General features: G+C 46.8%; 1 protein-coding gene across 1 annotated transcript in view; it reads right to left on the reverse strand.

Annotated features, from left to right (window-relative positions):
• Nucleotides 1-20,853: 20,853 nt before the first annotated feature.
• The window catches only part of TRPA1 (transient receptor potential cation channel subfamily A member 1), a 55,448-nt gene continuing 51,869 nt past the window's right edge, over nucleotides 20,854-24,432 (reverse strand). Inside the window, exons 25-28 of the mRNA XM_036264479.1 lie at nucleotides 23,831-23,899; nucleotides 23,286-23,399; nucleotides 21,638-21,735; nucleotides 20,854-21,055 (exon numbers count right to left, since the gene is read on the reverse strand). Of these exons, the coding sequence (XP_036120372.1) occupies nucleotides 20,854-21,055; nucleotides 21,638-21,735; nucleotides 23,286-23,399; nucleotides 23,831-23,899 (483 nt within the window). The remainder of the gene's footprint in view (nucleotides 21,056-21,637; nucleotides 21,736-23,285; nucleotides 23,400-23,830; nucleotides 23,900-24,432) is intronic.

Below are 24,432 nucleotides of genomic sequence, written 5' to 3' on the forward strand. Positions count from 1 at the left end.
GTCTTTTATTCTCCTGAGGTGATAGATTTGCTTTCTTGGAATTATTGTAACCAGTGGTCCCTATGTTGATGTTCATGAAAATGAGGTGAGAAACTTTCCAAAAATGCCAGTTCCTGGGTCATAACTCCAATGGCTGACTCTCTCAGGGTGGGACTCAGGCATCTGCATTCTAATGAGAAGGTGCTATTTTTAATCCCTTTCTGGGAAGAGGTAACTGAGTCATAGTTAATTAATAGCCTGAAGTTGCCCTGATAGTACGTGGAATTGCTAAATGCAAACATAGGAAGATTGTAGGTTTTTTTTAAATTGTACTTCAGTTGATCTTAGTGCCGTTTGGCTTCTGCCACAAGCAAAATTTCTTCTTTGTACAAGGAACTCAAATACTAAAAGCAAAAGTGATATTAGACTGAACTAGATACATTGGGGAACTTGGGCCGCCTCTCCAAGACTTCCAGAAAAATGAATGTCTATGGACTGTCTTTCATTCTTTCCCTTAGAGCAAACACCCTTAAGTTTGGTGTGCACGTGCAAATGGGTTTCTGTGGTGAGAATGACTGAGACAGCCCCTCAGACTGATGTGGCTCCATGTGGGTTACGAACACAGCTGTAGAGGGGTCTGCACCATCAGTGGTTGGGGAAGAATAAATAAATTTGAACCTAGAATCCAAAGCCCAGGGTGCCAGTCACTGGTCACTTCCTATCTACACAGCCCTGAGCAAACCTCAGGGCCTCTCTGAGATCACTTCTAGCCGTTGCCCTCGACATTTCAGGGGCCCCCTGAAGAACAGGGCACCAGGCATTGTCCAGTGAGGCCCACAGCTTCTCCCCAGAGGCTCTGAGCAGAGGTTTGGAGCAAGCATTTCATGAGCTCATTTGGGTATAAAGGTAAATTCTTCAAGACGGACAAAACATGAATCTGATAAAATCCAGGCATGGAGAGAGAGCCTTAGAAAAGCTTCTCACCTTCAGTTCCAATTGGCTTGCTTAACATAACACTCTGCTGCAAGCCATAGGTGTTGGGGAAGGACAGAGAGCCCAGCGCGGCAGAGCCAACGTTCTGCTCTGTGTCAGTTTTAAAGTTCCCACAACATAGTTTCCCACATTTTCTCAGGAAAGGAATTTCGTATTATAAACATTATGCTCAAGGCCTTTACTGTAACAGCGAGTCATTTCCTTAATTTTGTCTTAATTCCCAAGTACACAATGCAGAGATAAACAGATCTGACCTTCGACCCTTCAGAGCTCTGAAGTATTTACCTATAAATTCAGGAGCATTGCCCACGGGTCGCAGTGCGCAGGTGCTGCAGGCCGGTCCCTCCACCTTACAGTGTGTTTTTGGCTGGTAATTTCCTGTTTATTCATTGTAAAGAAGGGTCCTGCTCCCTACCACAGATGGGAGTCACACCTAGGCCACTTGCATCCACAAGGACCATCTCTGTTTTCAAACAGGCCTGTTTAATTTCTGCAGGGGGCGGGCGCAGCCCCTTTTCTCGTGATGTTTATGCTGCATTTGCTCTATTTACACGTTGCCTCCAAACCCTGAAGGCAGCTCTGCATTGTCATTCTTTACCTCTATGTATCACAGCCCTCAGTTGCTACCCGGGCACTGCCAAACGCACTCACTTCTGCTGTTCACTGTTGATTACCTGGTAACATCTGAAATAAAAGTGAAGTAGACAGTGATTTCATCTATAAAAGAAATAGAACAATTGTCTGCATCCCCACCTTTACGAAATGTAATTCATTCCACCCTACCTGTTCGTTTGGTTGAAATGAAAGAAACGTCGGTCTCCCCAGCTGAAGGGTGAGCCCCTAGCCTGATGGGCTGAGCCTGCCTTCTCCATTACCGGTGCAGTGAGGGCCCACATAGCTGACCGCTGCCTCCGCGTGCCTGTGCCCTACTTCTTACCATAATGTCTCTCAAAATGCAACTTCCATTGGTGATTGAGCCTGTGCCCTCAAATCAAGTACCCAAGAAATGCTCGTTTTGGTTTCTGACTCATCTTCCTATTTTCAGATGTAATACTAGGTGGATTTACAGTAAGTAAGGAGGTAGTTTAAGAATTAGCAAAAGTCCCTTAATGAGAAATTGATCTAGCGTCGAGGGCCATCCTTGTGGGTAGCTAGAACACATTTTGTGATGATATTTTATAATTTTATGACTAGATCTGTGAATGAACCCAAGCACAGCGACAGGAGATAATGGACCAGATATTCTGGAAATTCTAGAGAGCAGCTAAGTGATGACCCTTCTCAGTTTCTGTTTCTGTTCTGATTCAGCTTCGTCTCTTGTAGGGTTAGACTTTTATAGAGTCCTGAACATTGCTCCTCTAACCCAGTGCTTATCAACCTCGAGCTATGCCATCTGGAGAGTCAGAGTTGTGGGAGCTGTCCTGTACATTGCAAGTAACATTTCTCCACCCCAGTTGTGACAACCAGTGTCCCTGTCCCCCCTTCTCTGCCTCTCATTGGGTACCACTGCTATAATCGTATACCTCTATAGTCATAGAGGCCAGAGTAGGGAGCAGGCTGCACCAAGTGGGTGAAGGTAGGTACTTCCTGTGGCTACATATAGACTTTAGAGAAGGGAGTCAGCCACTACCCATTTTGTATAGGACCCCTTCCTAGAAAACTTCCAGCGAGGGATGAGGTACCTCAGCCAAAAATGGCTGGATGTATGATGTTACATAAAAAGTAAGGGATGGGAGGCAAAAGACACACCAGGGGACTGCAATTAGATCCCCAGTAGACGTTCAAGATCTCACAATAGAATCCCATGAGAAAGTCCACTTTGGATGTCTGCCATACTCACAGGGTACTGATGTCAGAGGTGCACGAATCAATGAAGACTTCTCTGTGGGAGACTATTTGCATGGCATCCATGTTGTTAGTCTGCTCTGCTGTCTCCGGCCCCAGGACGGGGTCTCTCTGCATACAGTGTCTGCATTCCCCTAGATAATTGTTTACTCCATTATCATTTGTTCCACCTGGGGTATTTACTGGAATTTGCTTCAGGTGGGATACTCATTAACTGTTTCACCTGTTTTTCCCCTATATATTATGTGAACTCCCCCTGAATAAACGAGACTTGATCAGAATCCTGTCTTGTCTCCATTTCTCGTGTCTCTTGTCCCTCCTCATCCTCACTCCCCCTCTAGAGTCCTCGTTGCTCGACCTGCGGGCCGGGTCACTTCTCCTTTTTCCTTCCCTGTAGGAGCCAAAGGAAGCAGCAGACTGAACATGGAAGGAGGGGCCAGCTATGACACATCCTCTGACCCCGCAGGCTTCTCCGGCCACCAGGCTAGGCCAGGGCAACCGTGTTAAATGAAGTGAGAGCCTTTAGTTTTCAGAGTGAACTTTTTCTTACCTAAAAGTGACTGGGCAGTTTTCACAACAAGGAAAAGGAAATGAATCCTCACTGTGCACTTGTACGATCAGACTTAGAATGAATACTTACAGCTTGTAATTTACCCAGAATTCAACACTACCATGGGCATATTCCCAAGGGTGAGATCCTCAAAGTAAGTGAAAACAATGCAAATCCTGCATTAAATTGCCATTATGAGATGGAACAGATATTCAATAGGAAAATAAAATACCCCAAAGAAGAAAAATTGTGGCTTCTGTTCACGGATGGCCTGAAGATGGTCCCAGCCCCACACACTTGGCTTCCTCTCCTATAAACCGTTGGCTTTTCTGGGTATTATGTTCTTGCTTCTTACATTTCCTTTAATGTCTTTATCCTGTAACCCATAGTGATGAGACACATTACTGCTCAGTGTTCTTCCTATACGCGATGATGAAGGAATGGACATAAATTTCCCACATCATCATCATCATTACCCCCTGTGATATAATAAGGTGATTTTAAGTGGTATTCAGATAGGACATTAAATAGTGTCAAATCATCCACTGCTGCATTTTTTTTCCTTTTCATTTGATCTCAGTTTCTCTGATGGCCTCCTGAATGCTGCCAGGTGGTACTGGTAGACCTGCTGATGTTTCGTCTTGCAGCAGGTCTCAAGCTCAGAGCTGGACTTTAACAGCATTGTTTTGTTTTCATTGCATTTCTTTTTATGATCACTTTCTATTTATTACAAATAATATTGACTATTTTAATGGTAGTGTTTAAAGTATCCTTTAGAGTAATATTATTTATATGTATAAAGTGAGTCAATTTAAAGAAAATGTGACGGTATTGACCGGACAGGTGGTATATGAAGATCAGGCAGAATCCTGATGATGGAAAGGCGATGTCTAAAATTTGGGAGAGTGCTTTGGGGCATTTACTTGAACTCATCAAACCTCCATAATCCAAATGTTTCTGCTCAAGAAAAATGCTACGCTACAAGTGACATCCCACCACCACTAGCTGGCCACCTGATTGGCACAGGTGTCCTGGCAAGTAATCCTTCCTGCATCGGATTACTGATGGAGAGAAGGAAGTGACACCCACTGAAGGAAGTGGCTACACTACCCTAGTATCAAATGCCTTGGCTCCCTCCTTGGCCCCTCAGCCCAGCCGGTCATTAGATATACTCACTGTATCCTGTTTAGCAACCAGGTGGAGCCCCTCCACAGGAGACACGCTCATCTCCAGTGGTGCGTCTCCAGTGGTGCAGTGCCCAGTGGTGCGTCTCCAGTGGTGCATCCCCAGTGGTGCATCCCTAGTGGCGCGTCCCCAGTGGTGCATCCCCAGTGACGCGTCCCCAGTGGTGCGTCTCCAGTGGTGTGTCTCCAGTGGTGCATCCCCAGTGGCGCGTCCCCAGTGGTGCGTCCCCAGTGGTGTGCGGGTTAACAGCAGGGCTCTGGGGAAGGGGCTGGTCTGTGACAGTTGCTGATATCAGTGGTCTATTACTTCCACCTTAGCTGATTGTGAAATGGCTGTGTTTAAAAAGGGCTGACAAAATGCCTGAGGATTTGACAAGTGCCCAGGGGAGCCAGCCGCAGGCTCCAGCACACCACTGCCGGGCATCTCCCCTGTGAGCGTTTGACCTGTAACTGGCCTCCTACGGCTGTGTTCTTCCGAACATGAAGCTCCAGGAGAGAAGAAACGACGTCTGCCTTCTTCACCGTGGTAACACCCATGGCCCTGACACCCAGCTGATGACCCACAAACGGTTATTGGCTAATATGTGTTGGCGAGGGTCTGGGGTTAAAGGAGTTCCCTCAAGGACCTCCGTCCTTCAAATCTTAATGATTTCGTACGTTTAGAAAATTTTGAGGTTCCTTTGTTTGTACTTGTATTCTTTCTCTTTGAGCAGCCGACCTGGGTGGCCCACAGTTTCAAAGACGAGTGTCCATTGATGTGAGCCTGTGATGAGCAGCCGTGAAGGGTACTGGAGCGGGGCTGACCGAGTGAGGTCCCAGTTCAAGTGCCCCTGTCCCCCAGAGCCCGCCCCATGTGCCCCCCCCACTTAGTGTCCCGAAAACTCTTTGCTCTTATAAGTTGTCTGCAGGTCAGGGGAGCCTGGGCCGGCAGCCCTGCCCCGCTAACAGCTGGAGAGAATTCCTGCCTAGGTCACCTGTGGGTTGGGGACTGGGCCAGGTGGGCAAGGCCCCAGGCCCCAGGAAGGAGGACAGGGTCTGTGGCACGCAGGGAGGGGCACCTCCAGCTCAGGTGGCAAGTGGCACGGAGGCAGGACATCGGTAGCCCCCCCCCCCACGCCATCTCCTGGGTCAGTTGAGCATTCACCTAAGTGGCCACCAGTTGCCCCTGACGTTGGTAGTGACAACCAGGCTGTGGGAGCTTCACAAAGAGCCCTATACTGTGCTCTCCCTTTAATTGAGGGTTGGTGACACCTTTTCCTCTTGAAGGCAGCGACCTTCCAGGACCTACACTCACCCCTTGGTGGGTGTTGCCTCAGTGGCTTAAGTCCACTGTCTGATCACCCTGCCCCTCACTGCGTGTGCGACCCTGCGTGGCTCTCCTGCCCTGTCTCTCGTCCTCAAAGCCACAGAAGCTGCCCAGAGGACGTGACTCCAGGCAGGACAAGCCCTCCAGTCTGGAAACCCTGCCTGGAGAGAACCCACTTCTTCACTCAGCACCTTTGGCCTGGCAGCTTAAAAAGTGCTGAAGAAACTATGAAGCCATGGTGTCTTCATTCTATTTCCAACTCACTAATGGGCTGCCTGGCCTCAGGCGAGTCACCAACGCCTCTGCAAACGGGTGGAACTGGACCAACCGACTGTTAAGGTCCCTTTCAGCTCTGTTGGTCCAAGATGCTAACACTGGACTTCCTGAGGATATAAAATATAACACAATCTCTTCCCTTCGGAATATCATGCACTTTTAGAGAACACAAATGCCGCAGGCTTGTGTCACATATGGCAAAACAAAATCAAGACTAATAAAATGTATATTTAAAAGATTCAGTATTTATTAAGAGCCCTCCAAGTACAAAGCATTGAAAGCACTTGACTAGGACTTGATGACAGCAACCAAATAAAAACGGGTACGATGTGCCCCGTCTCCAAAGAGCTGTTACGTGTAGTTTTCTAAAAGACACTTGCACTAAGGCACGTGAATCTGCAAGCTCACCACACTGGAGCACTGCGATGAAATGAAGACTAGAGAACCGAAGGCGGTAGAGGACGGAGACAAAGCCAGAGCTGCCCCTAAGGAAGGGAAAAATAATGCCTTCTGTTTTTTATTTGCATTGTATCTGAAACAGTGAAACAAGGTGAGAATGGATAGGGTGATTTTGTTGTTGTTTTATGTCAAGACTCAAAACAATCCAAATATGTCTGCAGTGCCATTATTAATGACCCCCAATTTTTATTTTCTGATAAGTACTATCATTCACTGCTGTCTAGAGTTAACCAGATGGACTTCTTCCACATTGATTTTTCTAAATTCCTCTCCCAGCCCTCCGTGTTCAGACTCAAGGGGAGAGTGTGAACATCTAGTTTGGGGCTGCAGTGTCTGTGTCCTGAGAAACCCTGTTTCCTGGCCCCCTGCCCAGGCCCACCCTGTGGCCCGGGGTCTCAGCTTATCCTCAGTTTATCTTCCCTGGACCTCCATCATCGCTACCAGCCCTCTTCCTTGGACTTTTCCTTCAGATGCCATAATCTCCTAGGACTAGATGGGTTCATCACGGGGCAGAAAGTTTGTAGCAGAAAGAGAAAGCCTATAGCTGACCGATAAATTGGGGAGGTGACTAAGAAAAGTACTTCTCTGTTTTTGCAAGTGAGCTTAAACTTTAATAAAACTCTCAATCAAGAGGAGCCTTTTAACTTTATATTGAATACTTCAGTTTCCAAGCCTCTGCAGTATTTTCTAAAAACCAACTAAAAGTTTTTAGGCAAACATCAAGTGGCTTTTATATTAGTCTTATAAGTATAGTAACCATATCTCTAGGTATATATGGAAATGACCTTTGTTTCAAATGGCTCCAATTACTTTGTTCAAATGTCTCCAATTGCTCATATAAAGTTCTTATTATAGTTGTTTTTGTTAACTTGCTAAACAATAAAATACTATACTTAGTCGTTTTAGAAACAGAATAAAAAGAAGTCAATTTACTCCTAATATTAAATTTTGAATCATCTATATTTATAAAGCACTATCTTATGAATTGTAATTCTCTGAAGCTTCATTTTGAAGAATTCATATAATCCCCTTACAGTAGTAAAGCTAAAATATGGAAAATTTAAAATCACATTTTATATGAGATAAAATTTATTACTGCCCCGGAAGGTTTGGCTTAGAGGTTGGAGAGTCGGCCCACGAACCAAAGAGTCATGAGTTCAGTTCTGGCCAAGGGCACGTACCTCGGTTGCGATTTGATCCCTGGCCCTGGTCGGGGTTGTGCAGGAGGCAGCCAATCGATATGTCTCTCTCACATCAGTATTTCTTTCTCTCTCTCTCTTCCTCACTCCCTCCCACTCTATCTGAAGATAAATGGAAAAATATTCTCGGGTGAGGATTAAAAAAAAAAAGTTAAAAACAAAACATAACATTACTGTGTTCCTGGACCTTTAGAAGGAAACTGGGAGGTTGGATTAACAGCTGCTCTCAGGATGAAGGGATTGATGCGAACCCAGCCCTGGGTCGAGAGACATTCCACGTCCTAACAGATGTGTTGGGGCAGGGGAATTCCTAGTCCTCTTCATTTAGTTCATTCACTCTTTTCCTCACTATTTGTTTCATGATAAGGCAGTTTATCTTTCCTGAAGATAGAGATGTTTGTCCAAACCCTCTTGTATGGCTACCTTACCCTGTTCCTCATTCTAACAGATTTGTAAGGCTGGTTCGGCTCTAGCCACTTGAGACTGGATTCTGATGAAACTCCCGAGTCTGGAGTAAGTCTTTCCTGCCGTGTCCCCCTCAGTCCGGTCGTCAGCTGTATGCTAGACCTTCCCATACCAGCCTGAGGGCCGGATGTCGGATTTTCAGGGATTTTGCAAGCATCCCCCTTTCCCCACCTTGTTTTCTCATGCTTTTGTTCCTGAGATGATCAAATCAGGAATAAAGTCACTAACTAGTCCTTTTTTGGTTACGCATATGGGTGGCTATGGATTGGCAGCTACTGCACTGAGGGGATGAGCAGGGGTCAGTGGTGCAAGTCCTTCCACTAAGCACAGGGCAGAAAGGAGCGAGCTCTGTGAGAGGCGAGGTAGCCTTATTTAATGTCTGTCTCTCTCCAAAGTTTAGCCATAGAAGTTCCACTAGCCGGAAGGACAGGGTGATGGACCACACAGTATCACCTCTGCAATGACAGTCCTTACTGCTACCTCCACCGTACCGGCCTTAGGTAGGCTCTGCTTCATCATTCAAGTATTCTGACCTAAGTGTGAGCAAAATCCCCTGACTCACTCACTGACTTACAGCTGAAACAGAAATAAAATGTCCAAAAATAAACTATAGTACATTCTTGGGTAAAAAGAGAAACACACAGAGTGCCATAAAACTAAATAATTGGGCTTGCAAAAAATAAAAAAATAATACAAATAAATAAATAAATATGCTTGCTCTCTAGGGGTTTTCAACTGTTATGCCATTGCCCCTGGACCTCCAGAGAGAAAAGAAGACCTTGCCTGGAATATGTTTTTGCTGTGTCCATTGCGCTCCCCTAAGACGACTGGCAGAAAGTGCAGACATTAGACGTTATTTGAAGTCCTGCTCCCTTTCCTGTGTTCACCATGAGTATTACACACTTGGCTGCAGGTCCGTTTCTTTCTCCGACTCTAAGTTACAAATATAACTAACTGTAAAAGAGTAGACGTTTGGGCAGGCTTCAGCTCATCTGGGACTTTTTCTTTCCTAAATATTACCCTGGTGGTTAGGAATTTGTGTATTTTCTCTCAAAACGTGATAAAATGTGAACCATGCTCATTAAAGAAAAATTTTAAACAGGGGAATTTACTTTCAAAGTAAAATACGTTATTCATAGTCCTTTCTTTACCCAACCCTGTGAAAAATGAGCAAATGCTAAACAGAAACATTTGTATTTTTTCTATCTATCTATCTATCTACCATCCATCCATCCATCCATCCATCCATCCATCCATCGCTTCGGTGGGAGAGCAGTCATCTGTCATTTTGCCTGATTGGCAGCCATGGGTCTGACAGGAGTTAATCCCAGGATCTCATCCTCCCCAGGGAGGTGGACACAAGAACCAGGCTGGCCAGTCAAGGTTATTTATAATATTTTACTAAATAAATATTAGTTAATTTTGTCTAATACCTTAAAAAGCCTATAATATACTTTATTAGTTAATACATTGGTAATAAAAGGAAACATTTAACATGGGATTTTAATATTTTTATAATATGCACATTATAAAAAATTTAAACACTGCCTCTCTAGGCAAAGAGATTTTAAAGGTGTCTCACACAGACATTTCCCATATGGTTTCCAGCTCCCATGTCATAATTATAAAAGCGGTCCCTGCCTGGCTGGTGTGGCTCAGTGGATTGAGTGTCGCCCCGTGGACTAAGAGGTCCCGGTTTCATTCCCAGTCTAGGCACAAGCCTGGGTTTCAGGTTCGATCCCCAGTAGAGGGCGTGCAGGAGGCAGCCAATTGATATTTCTCTCTCACGTTGATGTTTCAATTTCTCTCTCTCTCTAAAAAAAAAATCAATAAAAACATAATTTTTAAGAAAGTGTTCCCTTTTCCAAGGTAATAAAAATATTTATATTGGGGCTTCATTTTTCACACATAATCTTTGCCCACCAGGGATTTTCCCTCCTAATAAAAATATTTGGTTTATTTAAACCAAAAACAATCAGTCTCCTCATATATCATGTAGTCAGACACAAAAAAGGCCACGTATCAGGTATGATTCCACTTATATGAAAAATCCAGGATCCGTAAACCCCAGGGCAGAGAGAGACCAGATTGCCAGGGGCTGAGCGTGGGGAGAATGGAGAGTGACCGATGCGTAGGTACCGGGTCTCTCTTTGATGAAAACATTCTGGACTAGATGGTGATGTGATGGCTGTGGGAAATTGTGAACGTACTCAAGGCTGCTGAAATGCACACTCGAAAGCATAACAGGATTACGTTTTTTTAAATTAAATTTTTAAAAAAATTTTAATTACAGATAACATTTATTTTAAGTGAATGTTATAAGAAAAATATAGAAAACTTTAAAATATATGTAAGATAAAAATAGACAATTTTAAAAATGCAGTAATAGGGGAGGGAAGAGAACTCTCTTGTGAGGCCACTCACACAACCTGCAGCTCAGGACCCAGCACTAAAGGCCCTGCTGGAGCTGAGGCGGTGCTGATAAGATGCGGGAGGTTGCTGTAGCTCTTGAGGTTGCTCTGCTCCAGAATTGGAGTTGGAAGATGTGCTTGTTCTCTCTCTTGAACTTGAATGAACGCTATGGCTTGAGCATGCTCTTGCTCAGAAGCTGAAGCTGTTGTCATTGTTTGTTCTAGCTCTTGAGCTTGAATAAGACCTTTGCCTTTGACTGAGTCCCCTGAGCACCAGCTGAGCACCTTCTGTTGATGTTCTACCACATTCATGAGCAGAATGCTCCTCACACCTCTGGGTTTTAGGATGAGGCAGAGTTAAGCGTAATGGAAGGACTGGAGTGGAGAGGGGATGGGTATGGATTATCTCAGGGGCTGACTCTGTCCACTGACCTCCCCAGTGCCCTCCTACAGCACCCAAAGCTACATCCATAGCTCCCTTTGACCCTTGTCCTCTTTTCTAGGAGAATTCCTAACACCTCTGCCCTCTTGCAGAAATCCCATGATGTGTGGGGTGCAGGGTTCTGCCAGCACTTCCAATGTTGGTCCCCACGCTCCACTCATAGTCCTGCTGCACAGCCCACTCGCCCTCTCAGCCGGTTCAGAGGTCCGCTGTCTTCGTCAGAACATGGGAAGATGCATCCGCATCTGGAGGGCGACAGGCGGGCATCACATCAACGGTCCCGGGGACAGTGCCTGCTGTGAAGTGTAGTGTGAGTGTCTCCCGACGAGGATAGACGCTCTGGCAGGAGTGTTGTCTGCTCTGTGCACTGGATTAGGGCCAGTGCCTAGAAAAGTGCCTGACCCAGTGCGACTTCCTATGTATTTGCTGAACGAATGAGCCCCAACCAGCCCACTACAGACATGTGAGTGAGCCTGGGGCCCCCCTGCTCACCCCTGGGATTTCTGCTCTGGCTTTGCTCAGGACAGGAACTCATAATTGAATCTCAAATATCCTTTACAAATGAGAAAAGAGACCAGCCCAAAGCCATGGGGACAGTGAGGGATGAGGCAGAGGCTTCTTTATGAGGAAGGGGACATGCCCCTCCAGCAGACCTCCCCGCTGGCCAGGCACCCAGAGAGCACTTTACAGGGAGAACCCAGCCGGCTGTCCAGAGGAACAGACAGCAGGTGGCCGAGTGGCCACTGTGCTGTGGCGGGCAGGGGCACTCACTGTGTACATAGCTGGTCTAACAGCTGTTGAGTGGTGGCAAAGGCTTTGCAGGGACCCAGAAAAGTGGGGACAAAGGTGAGGTCACTGCCTAGGAAGGCGGCACCAGGTGTTCACACCGGCGTGTGCAGCTGGCATGCCTGGACAGTATCTGCACCGTGCAGGTCTTGTTACTGTTCCCAGCTGATGCCTCTTCCCCCTGGGGCGGGACAGAGGAGAGCTATGCAGGCATAGGCAGCACCAGGGACCACCAGGAGGGTGAGGGCGGGGCTCAGACGAACCCCAAGCCCTCAGTGACTGGTGGCAAGAGATGGGGGACGAGAGCTCCCGGGAGAGAGACGTTCTCGGCATTAGAAGTAGACTTGGAGGAGGGGAAGGATGAAACACACAGAATCCCGGGTCATTTTGTTAACTGACCCTATTAACAGTGTCGCCGTGACTGCTGACAACACATCCCATTCAAAGACCAGAGAGGCCACGTGGGCTGTTCAGGGCAGCACTGCTGAAATGGCAGCGGAAGGGAATCAGGTCAAGGTCAAGGTCCCATAGCAGTGAAGGGCTGGATCACCCTGGCAACAGGTCCCCCTTGGGCTCCTGGCCTGGAGGTCCTCCGGGATGTGTCCCTCGGGACAGCAAATGCAGAGCAATCACCGTGGTCCTGTGAGCCCCATGACCTTTTGGGTGAGAGCAGCCCCGCTGACTGTGAAGATGTGGAGGACGGAAAAGGTGTACTAGGAGTGGCCCACGTGGACACCGGGCACAGGAGTTAAACAGGAAAGTCTGGAGAAAAATGCAGAAACATTCTTGACGGCACTGGAGGTAAAAGGGTATAAAAGTCTCTCTTCTAATATTCCTACCAATAAGAGAACAGTGACTTCTCATCTGGCCAAGGCAAGAAGTGAGGGTGGTGGCGGGAGGAGAGGAGGACTGGGATTCTTTTATGAACAGGACTCTAGGAGGGAGCCCAAGGCTATAGCAAGGCGACTTCAGGGACTGGGATCCCCTTTGGCTGTACGGGGTCCTGGACATTGGGTCAACTCAGCACCTGTAGTCACCCCAAGCGGGTGCCGGACTCTGTTGGCGATGTGGGGTGCCCGCCCCTCCTGCAGGGAGATGGAGTGGACCCCGTCGTCAGCTTCCACTCATGTCCTGTCAGGAGCTCTGTGATGACAGGGCCGCCACCACGCAGAAGGCCGCAGGGCCCTGTCTTTGCTGGTTCTCAGAGCCTGTGACTCTCTCCACTGCAGGGGCACACGTGCCACGGCCTGCTCAGACCTCCACCAGGGGGCACGGTTCCCACGGCACAGAGAGGCCCCGCAGGGAGCCGCTCTGCACCCGGCCAGCCTCGCCCTGGGCTGGGGCTGTGACAGGACCACCAGTCACCCACTGCCCACCAGTCCGCTCCTGCCCGGGGGTCCGTCCTTCCTCTCCCGCTACCCCCACATGAAGAGGGGGGGGCTGCCCAGGGCGGGCTCCCGTGGGCAGCCTGGCCTGATGGAGGCCACCTTGTGTTACCTTCGGGAACCTCCTGGACAATGGCCAGAGATGTTGAGGATGGCGTGGAACCAAGGCCTGCAGCATCTGAAAAGGCCCTCAGCCCACTTGGCTGGGACACAACAAGAAAACGTCTTCCACTGTCGAGTGTTGCCTGCTAATGAGCTGGCGAGGGGGCTGTCACTGGAATGTGGGTACCTGGTTACGGGGTTCCAAGTTCTGTTGGGATCTATTGTCAAGGAAGTGACTTCACTTCCATGGTCCCTTACCCGAGTCCCCTCCTCAAATTGCATAGTCGTCTGGGCTGCTGACTGCTCAGACCCCTCTCCGTGCTGTCTGTCCCCGGGACACAGTGCCCCTCGCCACAGGCCCCTGCAAGGCCCGTGCAGCCAGGCCCAGCTTTGAGGAGACAGAGCTGGATTCACACTTGGCTGTGCATGCTGACCAATCTGTGATTCGGGGCCAGGCCTGAACTTCTTGGGTTCCCCCACAACCCCACCTCCTGGCACATACCTCACCTGCAATCCCCACTTCTTAAGTGTGGACTGCATCAGTGCCTCCACGGCGGTGGCAGAGTGACCAGTGTCGCTTTCCAGATTTGGTTTAAAAAGGCAGGGCCTACCCACTGTGACCTGTGTTCTCTGTCCCCCTAAGTCTCTGTCTCTCTCAGGTCCCTCACTCTGGGGAACAAGCCTCTGTGTTATGAGTTCCCATCTCAGATGGCCTAGCACTAGGGAGACCAATGGACAGAGGGGAGGTCAGGCCTTCAATCCAAATGGATCCATCGCCCTGAGTGAGCTCAGATCCTGCCTGACGTAGACGCCACCTCAGTTGAGACCACAGCTGCGCCCCGAGCAAGGGACACGGTCCTGGCAGAAGCACCCAGCTGAGGCGGGCTGGGTTCCTCATCCTCAGAAAGTGGGACAAGGGTTGTGTTTGCAGGTTAAGTCACTGCCTTTGGTGTAATGTTGTCACATGTCCATAGGTCACTAAGACAGTTGTCCCTACACCGGGCCCTAGGCCTAAGACCTCTCCCCTCTTCCCTCTCCCTCCCCCTCTCTTCTTACAAACTCTTGTGGATGTTTGTCCATTTCAAAGACCAGATTGAGCAAAGTTCTCTCTGCCATTTAGCTAAGACTTACCCTCAGTAGCTACAATTGGAGGTGAACAAGGCATAGAATCTGTTATGAAAACATGGTGTAACTACCTTAGGGGGTGGCACCTGACTTAAAGCACCATCAAGCCTCACAAGTTTATTTATTACAGGTCTTATCAGAGCCTTTATGAAGCCAGCGTGCACTGTGAACCTGGAGTGTGGTGTTAGGGTAGTGGCCGGTCCGTACTGGACCACGGGTTTTTAAGGACGTGTCAGGCAATAACCGTGCGAAGCCGTCGTGACAGCATTGCCGCTTAGCCTGTGGTGTGCGTGGGAATCACCGAGCCATCCGGTCACACGCAGGCTCCGCTTCCATGGGTCTGGGTGGGTCTGAGAGTCTGCAGTTCTGACAAGCTCTGGGGATGCTCATGCCGCTGGCTCACTTTGAATAGCAAGGCACGAGGACGTACCAGAGTCCAGAAGAAATACTTGGCATCCCAGTGACAGAGCAAACGGCACCGCTGCAGCATGTCCTGCTGCCCTTGGGGACCCCTGTTTAGACAAGGATGTGGTCAGAGGGGACGAGAGAACGTGGGACAAACCCACACGCAGAGCAAGCTTTGGAGGGTGCAGAGGGCAAGAGGGAAGACACAGGAGGAGCTTACGTAGGGCAGGTCTCATTCGACTGAAGTTCAGGTGGTGAATTTGTTGGGGAAGGGACTGGGGTGGTTAAATAGCCCATCGATCAGCACATGGACTAAGGTAGTTTCATTTTAGTCATTAAAATCCAGGTAAGGAGGAAAGAAAGCCAGGCCCAGTATTGGTTCAGATGCAGTTACTACTCTCTCTCTCTTTACCCACAAACTCAAGTTGCATAGGTTATGAATTGTTTTAACTCTTTGTTATTCAGAATGGAATATGAATGTCAGGAATCAGAAGGGGAAGCGTGGGCTGGCTTAACAAGAGGTTAAGCTGGGTCAGGTGAGGAGGTCACACTACAAAACATAACCAGACAGCTAAAGGTGTCATAAACCTTCCTCTCGCTGCAGACAGACCTATCTTGCTCGTCTGGGAACCTCAGTTTGGCACCCATGTTACTGTAGCAGCTTCTGCTCTCCTGGCTGCCTTGGCCTGGGAGCCACAGTTTCTTGGCAACCGTGTTGCAGTCAACTGTGTGAACACACCGTGTAGAGCTGGGACGAGCTGAGGAGGTGTGGGGAGGTGCTCCCCCGCGTGTCCACCGAGACTCACTTCTGCCAGTTACAGCTTGACACATTTTGATAACTTACTTGAAACAAAAGGTTAATGACTTCCTAATAGATCGAATCCTGTATCACTGTAAAGCACTATTTTTGGCTAATTTCATGTTCCTTGGGTTATTTGTGTTAAGTTCATTTGGTCTCTCCTGTTGTGTACATGTTTAGATTTATCTTTGTTCATCTTTCTGGGATGCTAGTTTAGCTTATTCTCTAGTAATTAAAATAGTAAACCCAAATGGAGTGCATTTTACCTTTAGTGATTTTTGTATTTGTGGTCAGGATTTATAGGTGTTATTTGTGGAGTCTTGTTTATGTTTTGGGATTTTTGTGGATCTTGATACTTTTCCCACTTTGAAGCTTTTTTTTATATTGCTTGTTTCTTTTTTTAGGGTACTGATAGGTATTTATTCTGTTTACATTATGTTTATGGTTATAATTTTGTTTTTTTTCAATCCTCACCTGAGGACATTTTTTTTCATTCTTTGTTCAGATAGAGTGGGAGGGAGAGAGAGGAAGAGAGAGAGAGCGAGAAACACCAATGTAAAAGGGACATATCGAGTGGCTGCCACCCGCACGACCAGCCAGGGCCGGGGACAAACTGCATCCGAGGTACGTGCCCTTAATGGGAACCGAACCCGGGTCTCTCTGGACCACAGGCTCTAACCACTGAGCCAAACCGGCCAGGGCTATGGTTATAATTTTTTAAAGAAATGATCTAACTGATGCTTCAAATGTCAGGTATGAGTCAGCATCTTTAACTGTGATCGTTAGGATTGACTCCTTCCTGAGAAGGTGATTTAAAGGGTTCACCACCCCGCCCACACCCATCACTTTGCGATGCAAGGGCTTGGACTACTGCGGATGTCAGAGCTGTGGCTGAATATTGAGGTGTCAGCTGCAGTCACTTGGTGTTGGCTTGGTCACTGGACTGTCGCAGTGGGAATTTACGCGCGGCTTAGTCACCTTCCCATGAGCACGGTGTGCTGTCATACTCACCCACCACAGTGTTCCTGGTCTCTCGGAACTTCTGCTGTTGAAGGAGAATTCATAGGGATCTCTTCTTCCAGAGTTTGGCTCAAGCGTGATCCATTAAGAATAACTTTTAAAATACCATAAAACATCTATTCAGTGCCTAACAGGACGTTAGGAAACAGTCTTTTCATGTTTCAGCCCTGTGTTTATTGCTCTCGTCTTATCTGGTGGGATTGTCACGTATGTCAAATGGTGCTCCTCGTTATGGTGGAAAATGAAACAAAGGTGTTATTTTTTTCCCATTACCTTATGTCCTAAAATAGCCAAACTATATACTCAGGGCTCCAGAAGGACAGAGAGTTGCTTTTTTCTAACTTGTTTGAAAAGGACAGTGTGGTCAGGCTAGACCCAGCGGGGAATGTCGTGGTCCCGGCGTCCTCAGCCGTGCAGAGGTGAAGTTCCGTCTGGAGCCGACGTGTTAGAACAAGTGCGTGGTACGGTTAAGTTGGAGGTGTATTTTTATTTGTGCTGCCTTAAATATTCCCTTTTTAAGGTTATGATAGCTGCTTAGTGACTAAATGGTTGTTTTCTTTATCCATGATACATTTCTTCTTTAATTTTAAAGCATTTGATACTTCTTGTCTTAATCAAAACTTATAATTACACACGGAAAACTCTGCATATTAATATAATAGCCAAAATGTGTGGTCCTAGTTTGCTGTTCACCCATCTGATTTGTGCAACTAGCCTTAAAGTCTGTCATTTGAAATTGTATGTATATATCCTTGTGAACTGAAATTGGGCAGCTAATTAATATTTTCTGATACTTTGTGTGTATATACATGGAATATTTTTCTATCATGGTTTCTCAAAATATGTATTTAAAAACAAATATTAACAATAAATGAAAACATTTAAAGTTGCACTTATTTTTCCAACTGCCATACTAAATGTTTTCGTCAAAATACTTGTCGTGACTTTTCCCCACTCATCCTTTCTGAGCAGAAAAGGACCTGAAGAATCTTAGGAAACATTTGACCAAGCTCTGCCCAACCTGCACGTCCTGTTAGCTCTAAAGCTAACGTCCAACTTCAACAAACTTAAACACTAAAAATAGAACCGAATGACTAAGCAAGTCAGCAATTTTGGCCGCATTTTATTCTGTTTTCAAAGTGGGTTAATTGTATTCCAAACTCGGGAAAACGAAAAGCAGCGACTCATTCAACTTTTCACAGATACTTCCCTGGCTGAGCGTGCAGTGGAAGCCCATTGGAGCCCTCGTGGTATCATCTGAATAACAAGGCTAACTGCCACATTGGGATGATTCTTCTCGTGCGTGCTAGGACTTAGAATGGCAGTATCCCCATATCTCGAAACATCTTCATTGGATTTAGCTTTTTGTCTCATGGGCCATTCTTCACAGTTATAATAAACATAATAAAACCACTTAAAAAACTTAAAATTGTGAAAAATTTGACCTGCCGCACTACACTTCCTGTTAATGAATTTTACATACTCCGCATTTTACGCTTCTGTGGACGGCCGTTCTCCAGTCCGTGGGACATTTCAGAGTCCGCAGTGTCCCTCTCCCGGCAATGTCACTCACCAGCTCGGGTGGCGTCCGTTTCCCGACAGAGGTGGCCCCGAGGAGGCGCCGCGCTGGGAAAGCGGCGGGCACAGCAGGGGAACCAGCACTGCGCAAGGAGAGAGCTCGGAGCTGATGCCCCCCTGCGAGGAGCCCCCTGCGCGGAGCCCCCTGCGAGGAGGTGAGGCAGCCTGTTCACACATCAGAGTTCCCCACGACAGCGGAGGCCCCGGCTTTCACAATCCTCGGGTGGGCGAATGAAGACCTGTTTTGTGCGATGCCTGCCTGAAGTTTGAGGCATGCGGAGGTGGTGAAAGGACCATTTGATTTCATGATCCCGACACCCCTGGCATTGCCCCTGTGTTGTCAACGTCCCGGCTGTCTGTTTTAAGGGAAGCGACGGGCAAAGATCTTTCCTGTACCCAGATTAAGGCACCTGCGGCATCGCCCCCAGGCCGCGGGCTCTGTTGGGCCACCGATGAAAACATGTCTGGTTTCGTCGGACTGCATGTCGTCACTGGGCACTCTGCCCGTTTGTGTGAGCGTGAGTGTGTTTGAGAGTGTGTGTGACAGTGGGACGTGGGAGCCACTAAGATGTCTGTCTCTGGAGAGGAGTCCAGTGTGAGGTGCACACAGTGACAGTGAGCAGTTGGAAGCCTTGCACTAGAAGGACAGGTGGTGCCACAGTATCTTGTAGACATGATGTCCATTGTAAAGAGGTAAGAAAGAGAATAAGAACCATAGCATAATGCTCCCTATATAAATAAAATCACACCCAACACGACGCTGTTCAACATAACACAAGGACGTACACATGGCCAAAGATGTTCCTGAGAGTCTCCTGGGGCATGAGGGAATGAATGTGAGAGGGGCAGAGAGGGAAATGTAATAAATCAAAACAAGCACCTTAAGTGGGATGAATGAAGGATACACCACTTTCCCCTTATTTATGAGACCCAGTTCTATCTGCCTTTTGTCTGACATCAGTTGTTTCATATACTTTGTCCAGTAGTTGTATCATGGGCAGGTAAGTTAGTCCAGAGTCCGTTATTTATCATAACTAGAGAAAGAAATGCTTTTTATTTTTCAAAAATAATTTTAATAAGTTTGAGTTTTTATTTTCTTCTCTTTCTGTTGCAGTGTTTTAGTTTTACCATTTTTACATGTGGCTTATACATGACCGACAAGGGTTGTCGCCACAGAGAAGGGTAAATACTTTTTTCAAATAATTTATAACTTATTTGTCATTTTCTACAACCTGAATATTATGTGACCCACAAAATTCACGTGTTAAATCCTAACCCCCAAAGTTTGTAGGCAGAGGTGGGGTCTTTGGGAGGTAAGTAGGTCATGAAGGTAGAATCCTCATGAGTGAGAGTATTGCCCTTATAAAAGAGGTTCCAGAGAAATCTTTTGTTCCTTTTCACCATTTGAGAATAAAGACGTCTGTGACCCTGATGAGGGCACTCACCCAACCATGTTGACACCCTCACCCAGGACTTCTAGCCTCCGGAACTGGGAAAAATACACTTTTATTATTTACTTTTAAAAGAGAAAGAGAGAGAGAGAGAAGCACCTTGAAAAAATGAGTGAAGAGGCATGACACTGGGCGTCAAAAGAGAAAAGGGCATATGTGATGGAGGCATTTTTGAAAATCCCAAAAAACTAAATGCAGTGAACAGCTCACAATCATCACTGGGGTTTACATTTATTATGATCATTGGCAAACCAAGAATCCAGAAATAACACATGCTATCTGTGGTAAAATGCATGCATATCATAAGGTCTGTTGATTTGAGCCTCAACCCAAAGAGACATCAGGCGTGCTGGATGCAGAGGGCCGGGGCCTTGTACTGTGATGAGAACAGAGCATGGAGGGTTCCACCCACAGGGTCTCCCAACACAAAAACACGCCCAATGGTAAAAGCCAGTGTAATTCTTCACTGTTTAATGCATTACATGTTATATAGTTATGGAGCAGGAATCCAGGGTTGACATTTGTATTCTCGCTCAACAGTTACATTTATTACTCCTGATCAATCAAAAACATGTGTTCTAGCAAATTACTTTCTACCCATTCAAATAATAAGAGGTAAAGTCCAACCTAAACATATTAGCAGGGATACTCCTAATACAGAGTGACTGGCAGAAAATTTGACTAGAAAGAGATACTTTAGCCTGGCCGGTGTGGCTCAGCGGTTGAGCATTTACCCCACTGAGAGGGCACATGCCCAGGTTGTGGGCCTGATCCCCAGTGGGGACCATGCAGGAGGAGGCCAATCAACATTCTCTCTCATCGATGTTTCTATTTCTCTCTCCCTCTCCCTTCCTCTCTCTAAAAATAAAAAATAAAAATAAAAAAATCAATAAAGAAAAAAAAAATGAGAGAGTTTACTTTTACACAGGATGTAGGAACTGTGGTTTCACATGGAGGGAAACAGAATCAGCTTTCTGCTTTTCCCTTACTCTTTCCAAACTGGAAATCAGACCCCGTGTGTGTATTTGTATATTTATGTTTAATATACCAGAAACATATACACAGGAAACCCCACTGTACTGGGTAACTAGTGCTAAGGGCCTGTTTTGGCCCTTACTGCTCTCAGCACAGAATTCCATTTGCTGTGCCTTTGTTCTAACTGCTCTTTTTTATACCTGTCTTGAAAAGAACAATGGTTATCTTCATCTTCTGTCTCCGAGATGATTTCCATCTTCTGAATGATGAGTTTAATGAGCTCGTGCTGTTTTTCCAGAAGAGAAGTCACGTCCTTCAGCCTAAAGGGACAGACACGTTCTGTGAATTTCGTTTAGCCCTCTGAGTCCACAAAGGCCTCGTACTGGAAGTGTTGGGTATCAGATTACCTGTGCTCAGGTTACAGCTGCATGCAGGCAGAATGCTTCTAAGGAATACAGATTTTCAAGGTTTTAAGTGGTTTTCCTAAGGTTACAATGTTGGCTCGTGGCTGGTTTATAGCTGTTCCCATTTTAAAGATTAAAACACTGTTGCACAGAAAGGTTAAGTAGCTTGAACTCAAGTAAATGAACCCTAAAACCCTCACACTGAACCACTGTACATTAGGCAGCTTCTCCAGGGATTCTCGGAATCTGGCAGAGCTTGGAGGTTTGAATTGAAATGGCTCGTGAGGAATGCAGCTTCAGATACTGGCTGGCGAGGAGCCGCATATACGTGGTTGGGTCTAGAAACTCTCACGATTCCCAATCTACTAGCAGCATCAGTGAGTTACAGTATGCCTTAATGCCTGAGACAAACACAAATATACGCGGTGACCTTATACCGTGCATCAGTATCTAAGACTTTTCAGTTTCTCAAATACAGAGAAAAGGAAAAATACATACCGGTATTTCTGCTTCAGCATTTCGACTTCTAACGCTGTGTCAGCATTTGGCATTTCTTGTCTTACTTCGTGGGTGCAAACGACGTAACAGAGCTTGCACTATGGGATAAATGACTAAGAGTTACTCAAGTTAAACTCAACTCAGGAACTAGTTCTTGCAAATGGGCCCTAATTCAGCTGCTGAACCGGGGCACATATCGAATGAGCGCCGTGCCCCCAAGGAGTCCGCAGTCTATGAGAGAAACGGGCGTGCAGGGCTATGAGAGAAACACGACACGATCACGCACATTATCACAGAGGAAGGTGCAAGATGGATGCAACACAGAAGGAGGAAACTGCAGTGGAGGTTTATTTAGGAAAAGGTTTAAATGAATCATTTTCACAAGGAAATTCTCATGAAAAACATCCATCACAGGTGGTGGTATTTCATACAGGATTAGTTATTTCTCTCACCTGCTCTGCACCTTCATGCAACACAACTGAATTTCACACGGGGACATTTCTGAAATGCTATTTTAATTTATTTTTTAAGGTTGGATGTGAAATGACCAAGAATGAGGTAATTCCAGGAGTGCGGGCGAGAGGAGGCCAGCCAGGAGGTCAGGGGGCCTAACCCTGGGATTGGCTGGATGTGAGGGGACGGGAAAAGGGAGGGCAATGTCAAGGCTGACACCCCGCACAGGCAAATGAATGCTCTGGACAGTAATTGACATAAGGGACTTTGAAGGATGGGTTTTGTCACCCTTTCCCTGTACAGGATGTCGGGGGGGGGGAGTGACACAAGGGAGGAGTAAACGTCATGAGCTGGTTTTGCATGAGTTTGCTTGGAACATGCTGAATTTGAGGGACTTTGCGGCACACCAGAGAAGTCCACAGTCGGATACAGGGGCCGGGAATGCAAGGAGAGCTGCAGGCCAGAGAAATCAATTGCTGAGCTCTGTGTTAGGCAGTGAATGCAACCATGGACATGAGGGAAAGGGAGATAGTGTAGTCAGAATAAAGCCTAGACTGACACTTCGGTTGCCTTTATCCTTTTGTAACTACACCATGGAAAATGCACCTACAAAGAACTCAGGATATTCATGGAGATACAAGGGAGCCCAGGGACGGTGAGAATTAGCATCCAGTACTTCTGACGCTAGTATAGTCCCTTTTCCACTATCATGCAATGGCCTGGCTTAATCTTTGTGGATTTTCTATATGTACACTCTGTGTGTATCTGTGATAGTCACAGATTATACATGCGTGTTCTACATATACACACAGACACACACATGCTTCTACACACATGTAAGTGACATGTGACTAGGAAAACAAAGCATACCTGCACTGTGAAAAGGGTACTTAAATGGTACAGCTTGCCCACCCACTCAGTGAGAACACTGGGACGTGGCACTTGTTCAACCCGGAGCTGTGGCTGAGCCACTTGGAAATGAGACAGATGTCTCCCTCTGCACTGCCCATCACTTTTTTATCCTGGCTTCATCCTGCACGTTTTTTTGTTTTTGTTTTTGTTTTTTTTAAGCACAGTTATTTGTTTCCCACAGACAGGGTGACTAAACACGTGTAAAAGGCCACCCTTAGGTATACACGTGAATGACCATCACAGTGTCACTCTGTTGACATCAATGTTTGTTACATGTACTTACTAATAACCCTTGACTGAATCTGGGTCTGTTGGGATACACGATGATGGATTTCTGATCCACTTTGTGTAGGAACCAGAGTGGCAGCTTCTTCTCTAGGTTGGTGTGAAGTTCCACCTAAAACACATTTTGGATTTATTGCTAGGAATCATTCATTAGCATCTGGAATTCTCAAAGGGCACAGACGCTATTGTTAGTGCAGCCAACTGAAAACAGACTCTTGTGCATGAGTGACACACAGGCTGCTGGGCTGGCCAGGTGTCCTCGGCCCCTGCCAGCAGTCACCTGCCCCTACCTTTCCCCTCGACCCTGACAAGACAGGGGCTAGCTACCTGGTTGGCCACATGTTGACCTAAAAAGAGGCACAGGCATTTTCTCAATTTCTCTGCTGAGATGGTTATAGGAATCTTTTTCATTTTTGATTCTCTGACTACTGCAAGTGCACCAGAGAACCTGCCGCCCATGTTCAATGGCTTGTTCTCAGGGCTCAGCCAGGCTGCCGTGTGAACAGCAGGATGGTGCTGATTTCAAACACACTTGGTCCTCACCTGCATAGCAATCCTCTTCAGCAGCGCGTGCTTCTGGACCTCGGCAATGTCACCAACCGCCAAACCAATCTGCAGCACAGCACAGCAGTGGGTCACGACCGGTGTAATGGTTCGCGTCAAAGTGCACTTACCTTCTCTCTGGATACTGTCAGAGTGGCATGAAATTTACCAGCGGTGCCCTTGACACACTTCGTTTCCTCACCTTCCAGAAGCTGCAAAGCCTGTAACTCTGTAACGGTGATGGCCATGGTGGTGGGTCCAGTCATCGCAAGTGTTATCATGAAAAGTTCAGACATACAAATGCATCTGAAATTCATTTTATAATTCATCTTATGGGGGTGATGTGATATTAAATGCAGTTGGCAATAGCCATGCAACATGGTTAGAAATCGCAGGAGTTTGGCATCTAAGGTAAACAAGAGTGTCCAGACAACATGGCAAAGTTAAAACATTAAGCTGAAGGAGCCCTAGCGGGGTAGCTCAGTTGGTTAGAATGTTGCCCCGATATGTCAAAGTTGCAGGTTCGATTCCCCGTCAGGGCACATGCAAGAATCAACCAATGAATCCAGAGATACGTGGAACAACAAATCAATGTTTCTTTC

Source organism: Molossus molossus, unplaced genomic scaffold (assembly GCF_014108415.1).
Source record: "Molossus molossus isolate mMolMol1 unplaced genomic scaffold, mMolMol1.p scaffold_m16_p_16, whole genome shotgun sequence".
Classification (NCBI taxonomy): Eukaryota; Metazoa; Chordata; class Mammalia; order Chiroptera; family Molossidae; genus Molossus; species Molossus molossus.